General features: G+C 41.0%; 1 protein-coding gene, 1 long non-coding RNA gene and 2 other non-coding genes across 6 annotated transcripts in view; 2 read left to right on the top strand and 2 right to left on the bottom strand.

The window, feature by feature from the left end:
- Window positions 1-1,679, bottom strand: part of dpp9 (dipeptidyl peptidase 9) — a 39,291-nt gene extending 37,612 nt beyond the window's left edge. For all 3 annotated transcript variants that reach the window (XM_062959056.1, XM_062959054.1, XM_062959055.1), the window contains exons 1-2: window positions 1,531-1,679; window positions 692-784 (exon numbers count right to left, since the gene is read on the bottom strand). In XM_062959056.1, the coding sequence (XP_062815126.1) occupies window positions 692-747 (56 nt within the window). In that variant the 5' untranslated portion in view covers window positions 748-784; window positions 1,531-1,679. The remainder of the gene's footprint in view (window positions 1-691; window positions 785-1,530) is intronic.
- Window positions 1,680-2,110: 431 nt separating this feature from the next.
- trnag-ucc (transfer RNA glycine (anticodon UCC)) lies at window positions 2,111-2,182 on the top strand. Its single transcript has one exon. It is a non-coding gene; the product is annotated as a tRNA-Gly (tRNA).
- Window positions 2,183-2,533: 351 nt separating this feature from the next.
- On the bottom strand, window positions 2,534-2,606 carry trnav-cac (transfer RNA valine (anticodon CAC)). The gene has a single exon. It is a non-coding gene; the product is annotated as a tRNA-Val (tRNA).
- A 14,222-nt stretch (window positions 2,607-16,828) lies between these two features.
- The window catches only part of LOC134293100 (uncharacterized), an 11,416-nt gene continuing 10,365 nt past the window's right edge, over window positions 16,829-17,879 (top strand). The window contains exon 1 of the long non-coding RNA XR_010000136.1: window positions 16,829-17,879. This exon is cut by the window's right edge and continues 543 nt beyond it. This is a non-coding gene — a long non-coding RNA (uncharacterized LOC134293100).

Below are 17,879 nucleotides of genomic sequence, written 5' to 3'. Positions count from 1 at the left end.
CTACTGTATTATTATTAAACAGATGCTGGATGGCCATCTGTCAAGAAGGCTCGAATGGTGCCTTACTATCCAACCAAATAGGGTTGGACTGCATGGCCCTTGGGGTCCATTCTTTGTTTCTACTATTATTATTAAGCAGATGCTGGATGGCCATCTGTCGGGAAGGCTTGAATGTGCCTTACTGCCTTACATAAATAGGGTTGTACTGGATGGCCCTTGGGGTCCATTCTATGTTTCTATTACTATTATTATTAAGTAGATACTGAATGGCCATTTGTCGGGAAGACTTGGATGGTGCCTTACTGCCTTACATAAATAGTTAGACTGGATGGCCCTTGGGGTCCATTCTTTGTTTCTATTCTTCTTCTTATTATTATTATTATTATATTAAGTAGAGGCTGGGTGGCCATCTGTCAGGAAGGCTCGGACGGTGCCTTACTGCCTTACATAAATAGAGTTAGACTGGATGGCCCTTGGGATCCATTCTTTGTTTCTATTATTATTAAGCAGATGCTGGATGGCCAACTGTCAGGAAGGCTTGGATGGTGCCTTACTGCATTACATAAATAGGGTTGGACTGGATGGCCCTTGGGGTCCATTCTTTGTTTCTATTATTATTAAGTATGATTCTATTATGATGAACCAGAGGCTGGATGGCTATCTATTGGGAAGGCTCGGACCCCAATGTTACCTTCTCCAACTTCCTGGGCTTTCGTTTTCCAGCCGGACCCTCTTGATCTTCCGCATCAACCGCTTGGCAAGCCTTGGGGACCGGGCACGGAACCTGGTGGGGAAAAAACAGAAGCTGTGATGATCTCCATAGAATTATATATAAATATAAAATACAGTAGAGTCTCACTTATCCAACACTCGCTTATCCAACATTCTGGATTATCCAACGCATTTTTGTAGTCAATGTTTTCAATATATCGTGATATTTTGGTGCTAAATTCGTAAATACAGTAATTACAACATAACATTACTGCGTATTGAACTACCTTTTCTGTCAAATTTGTTGTATAACATGATGTTTTGGTGCTTAATTTGTAAAATCCTAACCTAATTTGATGTTTAATAGGCTTTTCCTTAATCTCTCCTTATTATCCAACATATTTGCTTATCCAACGTTCTGCCGGCCCGTTTACATTGGATAAGTGAGACTCTACTGTATATATAAAACAATGCCCAGGGGCCACTCTCTCAGCCTCCATTTGTATTCATTGTATAGAACAATGGCAGGACCAAAGAGGGCGGGGCAACAAATAGGAAAACAAGGGGCGTGGCTTAAAGCGACTCGGGGCGTGGCCTAGCGAGGCTCCTCCCATTCTCTGGTCTAGAGGTGTGGGCGTGGCCAAGCTGTCCCTCGAAGAGATCTTACAAGGAGCATGGCCACTAGACCCACCGTAGGGGGCGTGGCCAAATATAAGCCCCTCCCCCTTCTCCACAGAGGCCCCTTTCAGGGCTGAAAAAGGGGCGTGGCTGTAACTAGTTACGCCCCGCCCCCGCGCGATGCTCGGTCATTCGACTCACTTCTCGGCCGCCTCCGGTTCTCCTCGGCGGGGAAATGGGGAGGGGGAAGGGAAGGGGGCGCCGGAGATCCCGCGGCGGCTTCACTCCCGCTCCATTTCCCTTCAGGAAGCTCCCACGACGCTCTTTCCCCCGGAAACACAAGCTTTTCGGGGGCGGGGTGAGGTTTCTTTTTTCGTAATCTCGCGAGAGTTTAGGGCCAAAGCCTGAGGAGAAACCCGCGAGATGATGCCAAAAAAGGGGGCGGGGCTTTGGCCTGAGGGAAACAGAAAGAAGTCTCAGGGACAAGTCTCGCGAGATGTGAAAAACGGGAGCGATTCAAAAGGCGGGAAGAAGCGGCGTTGCCGTGGCAACGAGGAGGAAGGAACCAACTTGAAAGCAGGGAGGAGCTAACTACGGCATCAGCTGGTAGGAAGGAACCATTATCTAAAACAAAAGGGGGGGAGAATTTTCCCTTACTTGAAAGTGTTTCCATTTGAAATCATTCCCTCTCCTCATTTCCCCCCTCTTAAGTATTATAATGGTATGATCCATTCGAAACGCTCCTTATAAAAAGCCCGGGCGAAGGACGCGAACCAAGCAGGCGTTGGTGGTATAGTGGTTAGCATAGCTGCCTTCCAAGCAGTTGACCCGGGTTCGATTCCCGGCCAACGCAAAAATAGTTTTTTATGATATTATCTAGAATAGATTAATTATTTTGGGGGGATTAATTAAACTATTATAGATAAATATTTTTAATATTTAAATATTTTTAGATAAATATTTTATCTATAATACAATTAAGTTTTATTAGTGCCGTATAATAAAATATTATATTAAATAAATAAAAATAATATAGATATTATTATTATTAGGAGTTGGAGAACCAGTGCAATCCAAGACTGGACTCCCACTCACAAACATTGGCTTAAAAACCTAAATAATACTTGGATATGATATATATAGGAAGGAATATATATTAAATTGACTAGAATTATATTTAAATAAAAACAATTTTTTATGTGTGTGTTTCCGCCCGGGATCGAACCGGGGACCTTTCGCGTGTGGGGCGAACGTGATAACCGCTACACTACGGAAACCCACCTATGGAAGCTCTCGCCATGTGTTTCCTTAATACACTACATAAGCCTCCTTTATATTCCTATCTTATTCATATGTGTATGTGTCCTGTAATGTCAATATTATTTTTGCCAGCAGAGGTCAGAAGAAACACAGTTAATAATCTTCATTCCTGTGAGATATTAAGGCCATTTTAATTTAATTTTTATTTTGTTGTTAATCACACTATTTTAACTTTTGTATGGCTCTTTTTAAATTTGTCTAGTGTGGATTGTTAGCTGCCTTGAGTCCCCATGGGGAGAACGGCAGGGTATGAATAATAATATTTACATAATTTATCCATATATATAATATTAATTTGGATACATTGTGGAATTATTATTTATACCTATATATATAATATTAATTTGGATAAATTATGGAATCATTATTTATACTCATATATAATAATTTGGATAAATTATGGAAATATTATTATTTATACCTATATATATATATATATAATATTCATTTGGATAAATTATGGAATAATTATTATTTATACCCATATATATGTATATAAGATTCATTTGGATAAATTATGGAATTATCATTTATACCCATCTATCCATCCATCAGTCCATCCATCTATCCATCCATCTATCTATCTGAGATGGATGGATAGATTGATGAATGGATAGATAGATAGGATAGATAGACAGACAGATCAAGATAACTGAGATGGGTGGATAGATAGATAGATTGATAGATAGATGGGATAGATAGATAGATAGACAGACAGACAGACCAAGATAACTGAGATGGGTGGATAGATAGATAGATTGATGGATTGATAGGATAGATAGATAGATAGACAGACAGACAGACCAAGATAACTGAGATGGATAGATGGATGGGTGAATGGATAGATAGACAGACAGACCAAGATAACTGAGATGGATAGGTGAATGGATGGGTGAATGGATAGATAGATACATAGGATAGATAGACAGACAGACCAAGATAACTGAGATGGGTGGATAGATAGATGGATAGATAGATAGGATAGATAGATAGATAGATAGACAGACCAAGATAACTGAGATGGATAGATGGATGGGTGAATGGATGGATAGATAGATAGATAGATAGATAGATAGATAGATAGATAGATAGATAGGATAGATAGACAGACAGACCAAGATAATGAGATGGGTGGATAGATAGATAGATGGATTGATAGGATAGATAGATAGACAGACCGACAGACAGACCAAGATAACTGAGATGGATAGATTGATTGATTGATTGATTGATTGATAGGACAGACAGACAGACAGACCAAGATAACTGAGATGAATAGATGGATGGATAGATAGATAGATGGATAGACAGATAGACCAAGATAACTGAGATGGATGGATGGATGGATAGATAGACAGACAGACAGACAGACAGACCAAGATAACTGAGATGGATGGATGGACAGACAGACCAAGATAAATGAGATGGATGATGGATGGATGGACAGACAGATAGACAGACAGACCAAGATAACTGAGATGGATGGATGAATAAATGGATAGATGGATGGATAGACAGACAGACAGACCAAGATAACTGAGATGGATGGATGGACGGATAGATAGATAGGATAGACAGACAGACAGATCAAGATAATTGAGATGGATGGATACAACATAGGTGGATTATTCTGGAAGTGTTAACCAAATCTAGGATGGATTGATGGTGATAGATAGACTGACCACCCACTATGATGGCTGAGATACGTGTATACGTAGATAGAAGATGGATGGTTAGATACAGGATGGATTCAACGTAGATGGAAGCAACGTGGATTGTTAGAAGATGGAGCTGTGCAAGATAGATGGACTACTCTAGGAGTGTCTAAGCAAGGCTACTGGGATGGATGGATGGATGGATAGATGGATGGATGGATTTATGGATGGATGGATGGATAGATGGATGGATGGATGGATGGATTTATGGATGGATACATGGATGGATGGGTAGATGGATGGTTGGTGAGAGAGAGTGAGGTTGCAAGATGCAAGGGAGGGGAAAATATCAAGCAAACATCTCTTGGGCGTTGAGCTGGAGACTCCTTTTATGTCATCCCTTCTCTCTCTCTCTCTCTCTCTCTCTCTCTCTCTCTCTCTCTCTCTCTCTCTCTCTCTGGGTTCATTACGGTAATGGCCTCGTCTCCATGTGAGCACAGGATCACGATAGCACTCCAGCCGGGAAATGGCAGCCACTTTAAACTATTACCTCCATTCTTCCGATTCTTTTTTCCCGATTCCCCGCTCCAACATGAAGGCAGGTGCTAATGGCACGGTGGCCAGGAACGAACCATGAGGCACAAATGTCTCATTAACACACCGTTTGGTGGTCTTGGCACAAATCGGAGCCAGGAGCAGGGCATTATTTTTTTTTTCAAATATTAATTTTAAAAAAATTGTGATTTGAGCACAATCACAACCCTTCCCTTCACAATCAGGCAGAGGGTTACAAGAGATGGCTGGAAAATCATCCTTAAGCCTGTATGTAAGTACGTGTGTGTGTGTGTGTGTGTGTGTGTGTGTGTGTATATATATATACTAGCTGTGCCCGGCCACGCGTTGCTGTGGCGAAGTCTGGTGGTATGGGAAATAAAGTATTGAGGAATTGGTGGTAGTTAAGGTCAAGGGTAAAGGTTTTCCCCAGACATTAAGTCCAGTCGTGTCTGACTCTGGGGGTTGGTGCTCATCTCCATTTCTAAGCCGAAGAGCCGGCGTTGTCCGTAGACTCCTCCAAGGTCATGTGGGATGACTACATGGAGCGGCGTTACCTTCCCGCCAGAGCAGTACCTATTGATGCACTCACATTTGCATGTTTTCGAACTTCTGGGTTGGCAGAAGCTGGGGCTAACAGTGGGGGCTCTCTCCGCTCCCCCAATTCAAACCTGCGGCCTTTCAGTCCAGAAGTTCAGCAGCTCAGCACTTTAACATGCTGCGCCATCAGGGGATATTATTTCCTAAAGGTTGTGAATATACAATATTTCTGATTGGTTTTTTTTGTTTGATGGGAATACTTTGTTGGGAGGTGTTAGCTGGCCCTGATTCTTTCCTGTTTGGAATTCCCCTGTTTATTTACTGTCCTGGTTTTAGAGATTATATTGTTCTGCATTATTCTATCCCAGTAATTATTTCATATTAAAGAAGAATCTCACTTATCCAACATTCGCTTATACAATGTTCTGGATTATCCAACGCAGTCTGCCTTTTCATAATCAATGTTTTTTGTAGTCAGTGTTTTAAATTCATTGTGATATTTTAGCGGTAAATTTGTAAATACAGTACAGTAGAGTCTCACTTATCCAACATAAACGGGCCGGCAGAATGTTGGATAAGCGAATATGTTGGATAATAAGGAGGGATTAAGGATAAGCCTAATAAACATCAAATTAAGTTATGATTTCACAAATTAAGCACCAAAACATCATGTTAGACAACAAGTTTGGAAGAAAAAGTAGTTCAATACACAGTAATTCTATGTAGAAATTACTGGATTTATGAATTTAGCACCAAAATATCACGATATATTGAAAGCATTGACTACAAAAATGCGTTGGATAATCCAGAACGTTGGATAAGCGAGTGTTGGATAAGTGAGACTCTACTGTAAATACTACATAGCATTACTGCGCATGGAACTACTTTTTCTGTCAAATTTGTTTTATAATATGACTAGCTGTGCCCAGCCACGCGTTGCTGTGGCGAAGTCTGGTGGTATGGGAAATAAAGTATTGAGGAATTGGTGGTAGTTAAGGTCAAGGGTAAAGGTTTTCCCCTGACATTAAGCCCAGTCATGTATGATTCTGGGGGTTGGTGCTCATCTCCATTTCTAAGCCGAAGAGCCGGCGTTGTCCGTAGACTCCTCCAAGGTCATGTGGGATGACTACATGGAGCGGCGTTACCTTCCCGCCGGAGCAGTACCTTTTGATGCACTCACATTTGCATGTTTTTGAACTTCTGGGTTGGCAGAAGCTGGGGCTAACAGTGGGGGCTCTATCTGCTCCCCCAATTCAAACCTGCGGCCTTTCAGTCCAGAAGTTCAGCAGCTCAGCACTTTAACACGCTGCGCCATCAGGGGATATTATTTCCTAAAGGTTGTGAATATACAATATTTCTGATTGTTTTTTGTTTGTTTGTTGGAGGCAAGTATGAATGCTGCAATTAGGAAAAATGATTAGGATGTAATGGCCTTGCAGCTTTAAAGCCTGGCTGTTTCCTCCCTGAGTGAATTTTTTGTTGGGAGGTGTTAGCTGGCCCTGATTGTTTCCTGTCTGGAATTCCCTTGTTTACAGAGTGGTGTTGTTTGCGATATTTTATGTGCTTCTACTGTCTGTGGCCCTGAGAAAACAGAGGATTTTCCAGACTTTGAGGATGGGAATACTTTGTTGGGAGGTGTTAGCTGGCCCTGATTGTTTCCTGTCTGGAATTCCCTTGTTTTCAGAGTGGTGTTGTTTGCGATATTTTATGTGCTTCTACTGTCTGTGGCCCTGAGAAAACAGGATTTGCCAGACTTTGATGATGGGAATACTTTGTTGGGAGGTGTTAGCTGGCCCTGATTGTTTCCTGTCTGGAATTCCCTTGTTTTCAGAGTGGTGTTGTTTGCGATATTTTATGTGCTTCTACTGTCTGTGGTCCTGAGAAAACAGGATTTGCCAGACTTTGATGATGGGAATACTTTGTTGGGAGGTGTTAGCTGGCCCCGATTGTTTCCTGTGTGGAATTCCCCTGTTTATTTACTGTCCTGGTTTTAGAGATTATATTGTTCTGCATTATTCTATCCCAGTAATTATTTCATATTAAAGAAGAATCTCACTTATCCAACATTCGCTTATACAATGTTCTGGATTATCCAACGCAGTCTGCCTTTTCATAATCAATGTTTTTGTAGTCAGTGTTTTAAATTCATTGCGATATTTTAGTGGTAAATTTGTAAATACAGTACAGTAGAGTCTCACTTATCCAACATAAACGGGCTGGCAGAACGTTGGATAAGCAAATATGTTGGATAATAAGGAATTAAGGATAACCCTATTAAACATCAAATTAGGTTATGATTTTACAAATTAAGCACCAAAACATCATGTTAGACAACAAATTTGTCAGAAAAGTAGTTCAGTACACAGTAATGCTATATAGTAATTACTGTATTTATGAATTTAGCACCAAAATATCACGATATATTGAAAGCATTGACTACAAAAATGCGTTGGATAATCCAGAACGTTGGATAAGCGAGTGTTGGATAAGTGAGACTCTACTGTAAATACTACATAGCATTACTGCGCATGGAACTACTTTTTCTGTCAAATTTGTTGTATAATATGATGTTTTGGTGCTTAATTTGTATAACGATTACCTAATTTGATGTTTAATTGGCTTTTCCTGAATCCCTTCTTATTATCCAACATATTCACTTATCCTGCCGGCCTGTTTACGTTGGATAAGTGGGACTCTACTGTATATTGATAATCTTAAATCATCTGCTTAGAACTGGATTATATGAGGCTCCTTCTTCACAGCTGTATAAAATGCACACTGAAGTGGATTATATGGCAGTGTGGAGTCAAGATAATCCAGTTCAAAGCAGATAATATAAGATTATAAATGGGTTATATAGCTGTGTGGAAGGGCCTTGAGTCTACACTGCCATATAATCCTGTGCAAATTAGATAATCTGTGGAAGAAGCCTAAGTGAGGCCTAAATCTGCCTGTCCCCTAACTGAAGCCTGGCTGTCCCTTGGTTGCTAGGCAACCAAGTGGGCAGAGATTAGCCCTCTAAACTGGCAGCAATTGGATAAAAAAAATTATTGCTCTCCCTCTAATTAGGACTTTATTTTTCTTTTCTTTTTGTTGTATCAACCTTGAGGCGTGGATGATGGGTTGTGTTGTCAAATTTTGAGGTTGGGGGGCCTGTACTTTTGTTGTTTTGTGAATTGCCGTGATGCCATCACTCTTTTATATATATAGATGTTTTGGTGCTTAATTTGTATAACGATTACCTAATTTGATGTTTAATTGGCTTTTCCTGAATCCCTTCTTATTATCCAACATATTCACATCCTGCCGGCCTGTTTACGTTGGATAAGTGAGACTCTACTGTATATTTCTAATCTTATATTATCTGCTCAGAACTGGATTATATGAGGCCCCTTCTTCACAGCTGTATAAAATGCACACTGAAGTGGATTATATGGCAGTGTGGAGTCAAGATAATCCAGTGCAAAGCAGATAATATAAGATTCTAAATGGGTTATATAGCTGTGTGGAAGGGCCTTGAGTCTACACTGCCATATAATCCAGTGCAAATTAGATAATCTGTGGAAGAAGCCTAAGTGAGGCCTAAATCCGCCTGTCCCCTAACCTGGCTGTCCCTTGGTTGCTAGGCAACCAAGTGGGCAGAGATTAGCCCTCTAAACTGGCAGCAATTGGATAAAAACAATTATTGCTCTCCCTCTAATTAGGACTTTATTTTTCTTTTCTTTTTGTTGTATCAACCTTGAGGCGTGGATGATGGGTTGTGTTGTCAAATTTTGAGGTTGGGGGGGCCTGTACTTTTGTTGTTTTGTGAATTGCCGTGATGCCGTCACTCTTTTATATATATAGATATATATATATATATATATGGATAGATAGATAGACCAATTCTTGGCTTGGATGAATAGATAGGTAGGTAGGTAGATAAGTAAGAATAGATAGGTAGGTAGATAAGTAAGTAGATAGCAATCCTTGGCTTGGATGGATAGATGGATTGATAGATGGATTGATAGATGGATGGACAGATGGACCAACCCTTGACTTGAATACATAGATAGATAGACAGTTCAACCAACCAACCAACCCTTGGATGGATGGACGGACGGATGGACAGAAGGACCAATCCTTGGCTTGAATAGATAGATAGATAGATAGATAGATAGATAGATAGATAGATAGATAGATAGATAGATAGATAGATAGACGGATGGATAGACGGATGGATAGACGGATGGATAGACGGATGGATAGATGGATGGATAGATAGATAGATAGATAGATAGATAGATAGATAGATAGATAGATAGATAGATAGATAGACCAACCCTTGACGTGGATGGATGGACAGACAGACAGACAGCCCAACCAACCCTTGGCTTAGATAGATAGATGGATTGATAGATGGACTGACAGATGAACCAACCCTTGACTTGAATACATAGACAGACAGACAGACAGACCAACCAACCAACCCTTGGATGGACGGACGGACGGACCAATCCTTGGCTTAGATAGATAGATAGATAGATAGATAGATAGATAGATAGATAGATAGATAGATAGATAGACAGACAGACAGACAGACAGACAGACAGGCTGTCTGACCCTTGGCTTGAGTAGATAGATGATAGCTAGATAGATACATAGATAGATAAACCAACCTTTGGCTTGAATTGATAAATAGATAGATGAGAGAGAGGGGGGAGAGGGGGAGGGAGGGAGGGATACTAGATAGATAGATGGATGGAGAGATAGATAGATAGATAGATAGATAGATAGATAGATAGATAGATAGATAGATACTAGGCTAACTGACCGATGGCTTGAATAGACTTGGCTTGAATAGACAGATAGATGGACGAATGGATGGATGGATAGATAATAGATAGATAGACTCTTGGCTTGGATGGATGGACAGACAAACTGGCTGACTGACCCACCCTTGCTTTAGATGGATGGATGGATGGGCGGACGGACAGACAGACCAACCCTTGGCTTGGATAGATAGATAGATAGACAGACAGACAAATAGACAGATAGATAGATAGACCAACCCTTGGCTTGGATGGATGGGAAGACAGATAGAGGCAAACCAAAGAACTGACCCTTGGCTTAGATAGATAGACAGATAGACAGACAGACAGACAGACAGACAGACATAGATAGATAGGTAGGCAGGCAGGCAAGCAGGCAGACCCACCCTTGGTTGGATGGATGGACGGATAGATAGATAATAGATAGATAGATAGATAGATAGATAGATAGATAGATAGATAGATAGATAGGCAGGCAGGCAGGCAGGCAGGCAGGCAGGCAGGCAGACAGACAGACAGACAGACAGATAGATAGATAGATATAGACTAACTGATTGATGGATCCTTGGCTTGAATAGATAGATAGATAGATAGATAGATAGATAGATAGATAGATAGATAGATAGATAGACTAACTGACTGATGGATCCTTGGCTTGGATGGATGGATGGATGGATAGGCAGATAGATAGATAGATAGATAGATAGATAGATAGATAGATAGATAGATAGATAGATAGATAGATAGATAGATAGATAGATAGATAGATAGATAGACAGACAGACAGACAGACAGACAGACAGACAGACAGACAGACAGACAGATAGACAGATAGACGGACTGAGTCTTGGCCTGAATAGACAGGCAGACAGACACCTATCTTCATATCCACATATTTCAGTTCAGGTCAGTGCAAGAGTATATGGTCTGTTATTCTGGGTGATCTATCCATCCATCCAAGGGGCTTGGTCTGGATGGCCTTTGGGAGTCTCTTCCAACGCTAAGATTCTATCTATCTGTGCTTTCCATATATATGTGAAAAATCACATCTCTCCCTCCGTCCTGCTAGTTTTGCCGCCCACGGCCGCGCGTGCCGATCAGAACCCCATCGGACCAGAGGCGACAATCAGGGCCCTTTGCTCCGGCGCACGTCTCGGTCCGAAATGTGCTTTGCTGGCTGGAGATGTGCTTTTCTGGAGGTGCGGTGTTTGCCTCTCCACGCTGATTGAATCCATTTGTGTCGGAGCATCCTCCGCAAAGGCCGGCCTGACCGGTGCAGCTAGAACCGATTGCTAATGAAATCATAACAACACGATTTTTGTTCCAGCAGAATTAATGTCATTTCCTCATTGGCTGTATCATAAAAACATGGGGAAAGTTTATTAAAATTACAAGTGGAATAATGATAATGATGATAGCGAGAATAATGATAATATTAATAATAATAATATATCATAAAAACATAGGAAAAGTTTATTAAACTTACAAGTGGAATAATGATAATGATGATAGTGAGAATAATGATAATAATAATATTAATAATATTCATATATTATTATTAATATATCATAAAAACATAGGAAAAGTTTATTAAACTTACAAGTGGAATAATGATAATGATGATAGTGAGAATAATGATAATAATAATAATAATAATAATAATAATATATTTATTTATTTATTTATTTATTTACAGTATTTATATTCCGCCCTTCTCACCCCGAAGGGGGCTCAGGGCGGATCACATTATAACACACATAGGGCAAACATTCAATGCCCATAAACACATCAAACAGAGACTGAGAGACACACGCAGAAGCAAGTTAACGTTCTTCTGAGGGGATGTTCGATTCTGGCCACAGGGGGGAGCAGCTGCTTCATCATCCACACTGACGGCACTTCCTCATTCCAGGTCGTAAATTAGTTAATCTTGCCTCCCCACTTATAAGTGGTACCTTATCTCCTACTTGATAGATGCAACTATCTTTCGGGTTGCTAGGTCAGCAACGAGCAGGGGCTATTTTTTATTTTTAATTGACGGGTGCTCACCCCGCCACGGGCTGGCCTCGAACTCATGACCTCATGGTCAGAGTGATTTAAGGCAGCTGCTCAAACATAGGAAAAGTTTATTAAACTTACAAGTGGAATGATAATGATGATAGTGAGAATAATGATAATAATAATAATAATATTAATAATAATATATCATAAAACATAGGAAAAGTTTATTAAACTTACAGGTGAAATAATGATAATGACAATAATAATGTTATGATGATAATGATAACATTAATATTAATAATAACAATGATAATATTAATACTATTAATATTATTATTATTAATTAATTATATTATTATCATGAAAACATGGGGAAAGTTTATTACACTTACAAGTGGAATAATAATGATAATAATAATGTTAATGATAATAATAATGATGATGATAATGTTAATACTACTACTAATAATATTATTATAAATTATATTATATTATTATTATCATGAAAGTGGAATAATGATAATGACAATAATAATAATGATAAGTGGAATAATTATAATGATAGTAATATTAATAATAATGATGATAATATTAATATTATTATTAATAATGGTATAGTATGTTATAGCCCACTTTTTTCTCTCGATCAGGATCCAAAGCAGACATTAATTAATTGGAGTGAAATGCTTTCTGGCTTTGGCGGTTGCCGTGGCGGGCGGTTGCCGTGGCAACACGAGATGCCCGGCAACAGGGCAAAGGATGCGGGATGCTCGGATGGATGGATGCTCATCAGGCAAGTTGTGCAAAAAGCGGGTCAAGGAAGGGACAAAGTCCAATGAGGAAGCAAAACATGTTCGAGCACCACCTCCTTTGTCCGCTTTGGTTTCCAATTGCACAAAAAGGGGGGTAAACAACTCCAAAATAATTAAAACTCCATCCCTGACCTTTGCTTGCCTCACCTGCCACCTGCAACCTGACCTAATAATAACAAATCATGCCCTGCCAAGAAATAGGAAATTGACTCTTCTTATGCTGTATTTATTTTATACTAACTTGATAATAGTAATAAATATATTATTATTATTATTATTATTATTATTATTATTATTATTACTAGTAGCTTGGGTACTCGCCATTGCCCGGATTATTTGAAAAACTCAATTTTGTAATTTATTGTACAAAATGCATAAGGTTGTGGGTGAACTACAACTCACATCATGCCAGGCTAAGGGTTAAGGGAGAGGCAGTGGGTGGAATTATGCAAATTCCACACCAGTGGAGAGAGTCAGAAACACTGGGATGCCTGTGGTGGAGGAAAAGTAGAAAATCTAGGAGGAAATTGTCCCTGTATGTTTAGTGTGCCATAGAACATAGTATGAAAGGGTTAAGGGAGAGGCAGTGGGCAGAGTTATGCAATTTTCCACATTATTGAGAGAGTCAGAAACACTGGAATGTCTGTGATGGAGGAAAAACAGAAAATCTAGGAGGAAATTATCCCTGTACGTTTACTGTGTGCCATAGAAAAAAATAGGAAAGTGTTAAGGGAGAGGCAGTGGGCGGGGTCATGCAAATTCCACACTAGCGGAGAGAGTCAGAATCACTGGGATGTCCGTGGTGGAGGAAAAACAGAAAGTCTAAGAGGAAATTGTCCCTGTATGTTTACTTGTGTCCTAGAACATGGTATGAAAGGGTTAAGGGAGAGGCAGTGGGTGGGATCATGCAAATTCCAAACAAGTGGAGAGAGTAGGGATGTCCGTGGTGGAGGAAAAAGAGAAAATCTAGGAGGAAATTGTCCCGGTATGTTTACTTGTGCCATAGAACATGGTATGAAAGGGTTAAGGGAGAGGCAGTGGGCAGAGTTATGCAAATTCCACACCATTGGAGAAAGTCAGAAACACTGGGATTTCTGTGGTGGAGGAAAAACAGAAAATCTAGGAGGAAATTATCCTCCTATCGGAGGATGCTATGAATCGGGGGTGCTATGAATGCGATTTCCTGCTTCTTGGCAGGGGGTTGGACTGGATGGCCCATGAGGTCTCTTCCAACTCTACTATTCTATGATTCTATATGTTTACTTGTTCCATAGAATATAGTATGAAAGGGTTAAGGGAGAGGCAGTGGGCGGAGTTATGCAATGTCATTCGAAATAGGCTCGTTTCTGTGTACATTATAGACAAGGCCATTTTCGGACACGTGAATCGACAAAAGTCTCCAAAATCCCAATCAAGGCATTAGGAAAGGCAGCCGTCCTCTTAATGTTTTGATCCTAATCTTTCCCCTTCGCCTTGGGGCCCGTATGCGTCCGGACAGGTGACTCCTGAAGTATTATTTTACTCGTCAACATCGGAAGGAAGCGCTCGGGGAGATTAGATTTCAGCATCAACATTGCGAGAAACGGAGAAGAGGGAGATACAGAATTTTTACTATTTAGGGCAAACTGATGGCCTGATGAGATCATCTAGATGGTCTTTGAAGGTCTCTTTGCTCACCTATAGTCTTATGAGACAGTCTAGATGGTCTTTGAAGGTCTCTTCGCTTACCTATGGTCTTATAAGACCGTCTAGATGGTTTTTGGAGGTCTCGTTGCTTACCTATGGTCTTATGAGACTGTCTAGATGCTCTTTGGAGGTCTTGTTGCTTACCTATAGTCTTATGAGACCGTCTAGATGGTCTTTGGAGGTCTCTTTGCTTCCTATGGTCTTATGAGACCGTCTAGATGGTCCTTGGAGGTCTCTTTGCTTACCTATGGTCTTATGAGTCCGTCTAGATGGTCTTTGGAGGTCTCTTTGGTCACCTATGGTCTTATGAGTCCGTCTAGATGGTCTTTGGAGGTCTCTTTGCTCATCTATAGTCTTATGAAACCATCTAGATGGTATTTGGAGGTCTCTTTGCTTACCTATGGTCTTATGAGTCCATCTAGATGGTCTTTGGAGGTCTCTTTGCTTACCTATGGTCTTATGAGATTGTCTAGATGTGTCTTTGGAGGTCTCTTTGCTCACATATTGTCTTTTGAGTCCATCTAAATGGTCTTTGGAGGTCTCTTTGTTTACCTATGGTTTTATGAATCCATCTAGATGGTCTTTGGAGGTCTCTTTGCTTACCTGTGGTCTTATGAGTCCGTCTAGATGGTCTTTGGAGGTCTCTTTACTTACGTATGGTCTTATGAGTCTGTCTCGATGGTCTTTGGAGGTCTCTTTGCTTACCTACGGTCTTATGAGACCGTCTAGATGGCCTTTGGAGGTCTCTTTGCTCACCTATAGTCTTATGAGATTGTGAGAACTACATGTGAGGCCTTGGGGCGGCCAGACCAGTTAATCCCCGGCAACCGGGGCGAAGGGCTCATGTTTCGGCCGCCTCGGCAGATGTGCCAGTCCTGGCCCCCTTTCCCTAATCCCCCCACAAGCCCCGAATCCAGGCCTGGAGGGGAAAACATGAAACCCAGGTTCAGGTGGAGCGGAGGCCACCATCTGTCTGCCTGGTAAACACTTATCCTCCCGGCCACGGCCGCGTCTCTATAGAAACTGCAGCGGGAAAGGGAGCCGGCGTTGCCTTGCAGGGAAAAAACATGCAGGGAAAGGCAGGCAATTCGTTTTGGGTGGCCTAGAACGCGAAGGCCATCTAACCTGACCCTTTTCGCCATGCCGGAACCCACAAGGACCTTCTGAATGTCCTAAACATTACTACCTGGAGGACAGGTAAAGCCACTGCTTCGGATAGCCGTTATAAGGTGCTTTAGTGTAGCAAGGAGTCCTCAAAGGCCATCCAACCCAACCCCTTTTGCATAAGTTGGGCATCTATGATTCTGTTGTTGTTGTAATTATTAATTTCATTAATATTATTATTATAATTATTAATGGTTTCATAAGATCATTGGAAAGGAGAGGGACCCTCAAAGGCCATCTAGACAGTTCCATAGGACCATCAATAAGCAAAGAGACCTCCAGAGACCATCTAGATGGACTCATAAGACCACAGGTGAGTAAAGAAACCTCCAAAGATCATCTAGATGGTCACATAAGACCATAGGTGAGTAAAGAGACCTCCAAAGACCATCTAGATGGTCACATAAGACCATAGGAAAGCAAAGTGGCCTCCAAAGACCATCTAGATGGACTCATAAGACCACAGGTAAGCAAAGAGACCTTCAAAGAACATCTAGATGGTCTCATAAGACCATAGGCGAGCAAAGAGACCCCCAAAGATCATCTGGACGGTCTCATAAGACCATTGGTAAGGAAAGAGACCCTCAAAGACCATTTAGATGGTTTCATAAGACCATAGGTAAGTAAAGGGGCCCCCAAACCCATCTAGACAATCTCATAAAACCATAGATAAGGAAAGTGACCTCCAAACACCATCTAGATGGTCTCATAAGGCTGTAGCTAAGCAAGGACCTTCTAGATGATCTCATGAGACCACAGGGAAGCAAAGAGACCTCCAAAGGCCATCTAGATGATATCATCAGGCCATCAGAAGTCCATAGATAAGGACTTCTTTGCTGCTGGGAGGTGGTACTTGAGGCATAAGGTCCAATGGATCATTTGGGCCACATAGTTGTGCCTCTGTTTATAGTCTGTCTGTGCGATTTTCTTACAGCAGCTGAGGATATGATCAATGGTTTCGTCGGCTTCCTTGCAGAGTCTGCATTTTGGGTCATCAGCTGATTTTTCGATCTTGGCCTTGATTGCCTTTGTCCTGATGTCTTGCTCCTGGGCTGCAAGGATCAGGCCTTCTGTCTCCTTCTTCAGGGTCCCATTCGTGAGCCAGAGCCAGGTCTTCTCCTTATCAGCTTTTCATTCAATTTTGTCAAGGAACTTTCCATGCAATGTTTTGTTGTGCCAGCTGTCAGCTCTAGTTTGTAGTGCGGTTTTCTTGTACTGGTTTTTTGTCTGCTGTGCTTTGAGGAGTTTCTGATTTTTGACTTCAATCCAAGCAGGTTCTTCACTTTGCTTTACATCTTCTGCCAGGGCATGTTCTTCTTCTTTGACTGCTTCTTTGACTTGTAAGAGTCCTCTGCCCCTTGATCTTCTAGGCAGATATAGCCGGTCAACATCACTGCGAGGGTGCAGGGAATGATGAATGGTCATGAATTTTCTTGTTTTTCTGTCCAAATTGTCCAGTTCCGTCTGTGTCCAGTTTATGATGTCAGCAGTATATCTTATGACAGGTACGGCCCAGGTGTTTATGGCTTTGATGGTGTTGCCTCCATTGAGCTTGCTTTTGAGAATTTTTCTGACCCTTTGTGTGTATTCTTTGCTGACCACAATTTTCACATGTTCATGCTTGATGTTGTCCAGCTGTAATATGCCCAGATATTTATAGGCCTCTGGCTGGTGACACCTTATTGTTTGGCCATTGGGCACATTGATGCCCTCACTTTCAATTATTTTTCCCTTCTTCAATGCCACTGTCGAACATTTGTCCAAACCAAACTCCATGCTGATATATCAGTGCTAAAAATTCGGACAGTGTTAGTCAGAGACTGGATTTCTGTTTCCGTTTTCCCATACAGCTTCAGGTCATCCATGTACATGAGATGCAAAATTTTGTGAAATTTGTTAGATGTTAGATAGCCGAGATTTGTTTTTTGTTAGAATTATTATTATTATCAATATTATTGTTCAACATAAGTATCGGCTGGAGCGGCCATCTGTCAGGAGGGATCGGATGA

Source organism: Anolis carolinensis, unplaced genomic scaffold (assembly GCF_035594765.1).
Source record: "Anolis carolinensis isolate JA03-04 unplaced genomic scaffold, rAnoCar3.1.pri scaffold_7, whole genome shotgun sequence".
Lineage (NCBI taxonomy): Eukaryota > Metazoa > Chordata > Lepidosauria > Squamata > Dactyloidae > Anolis > Anolis carolinensis.
This window is presented reverse-complemented; position numbering and strand designations above follow the sequence as displayed.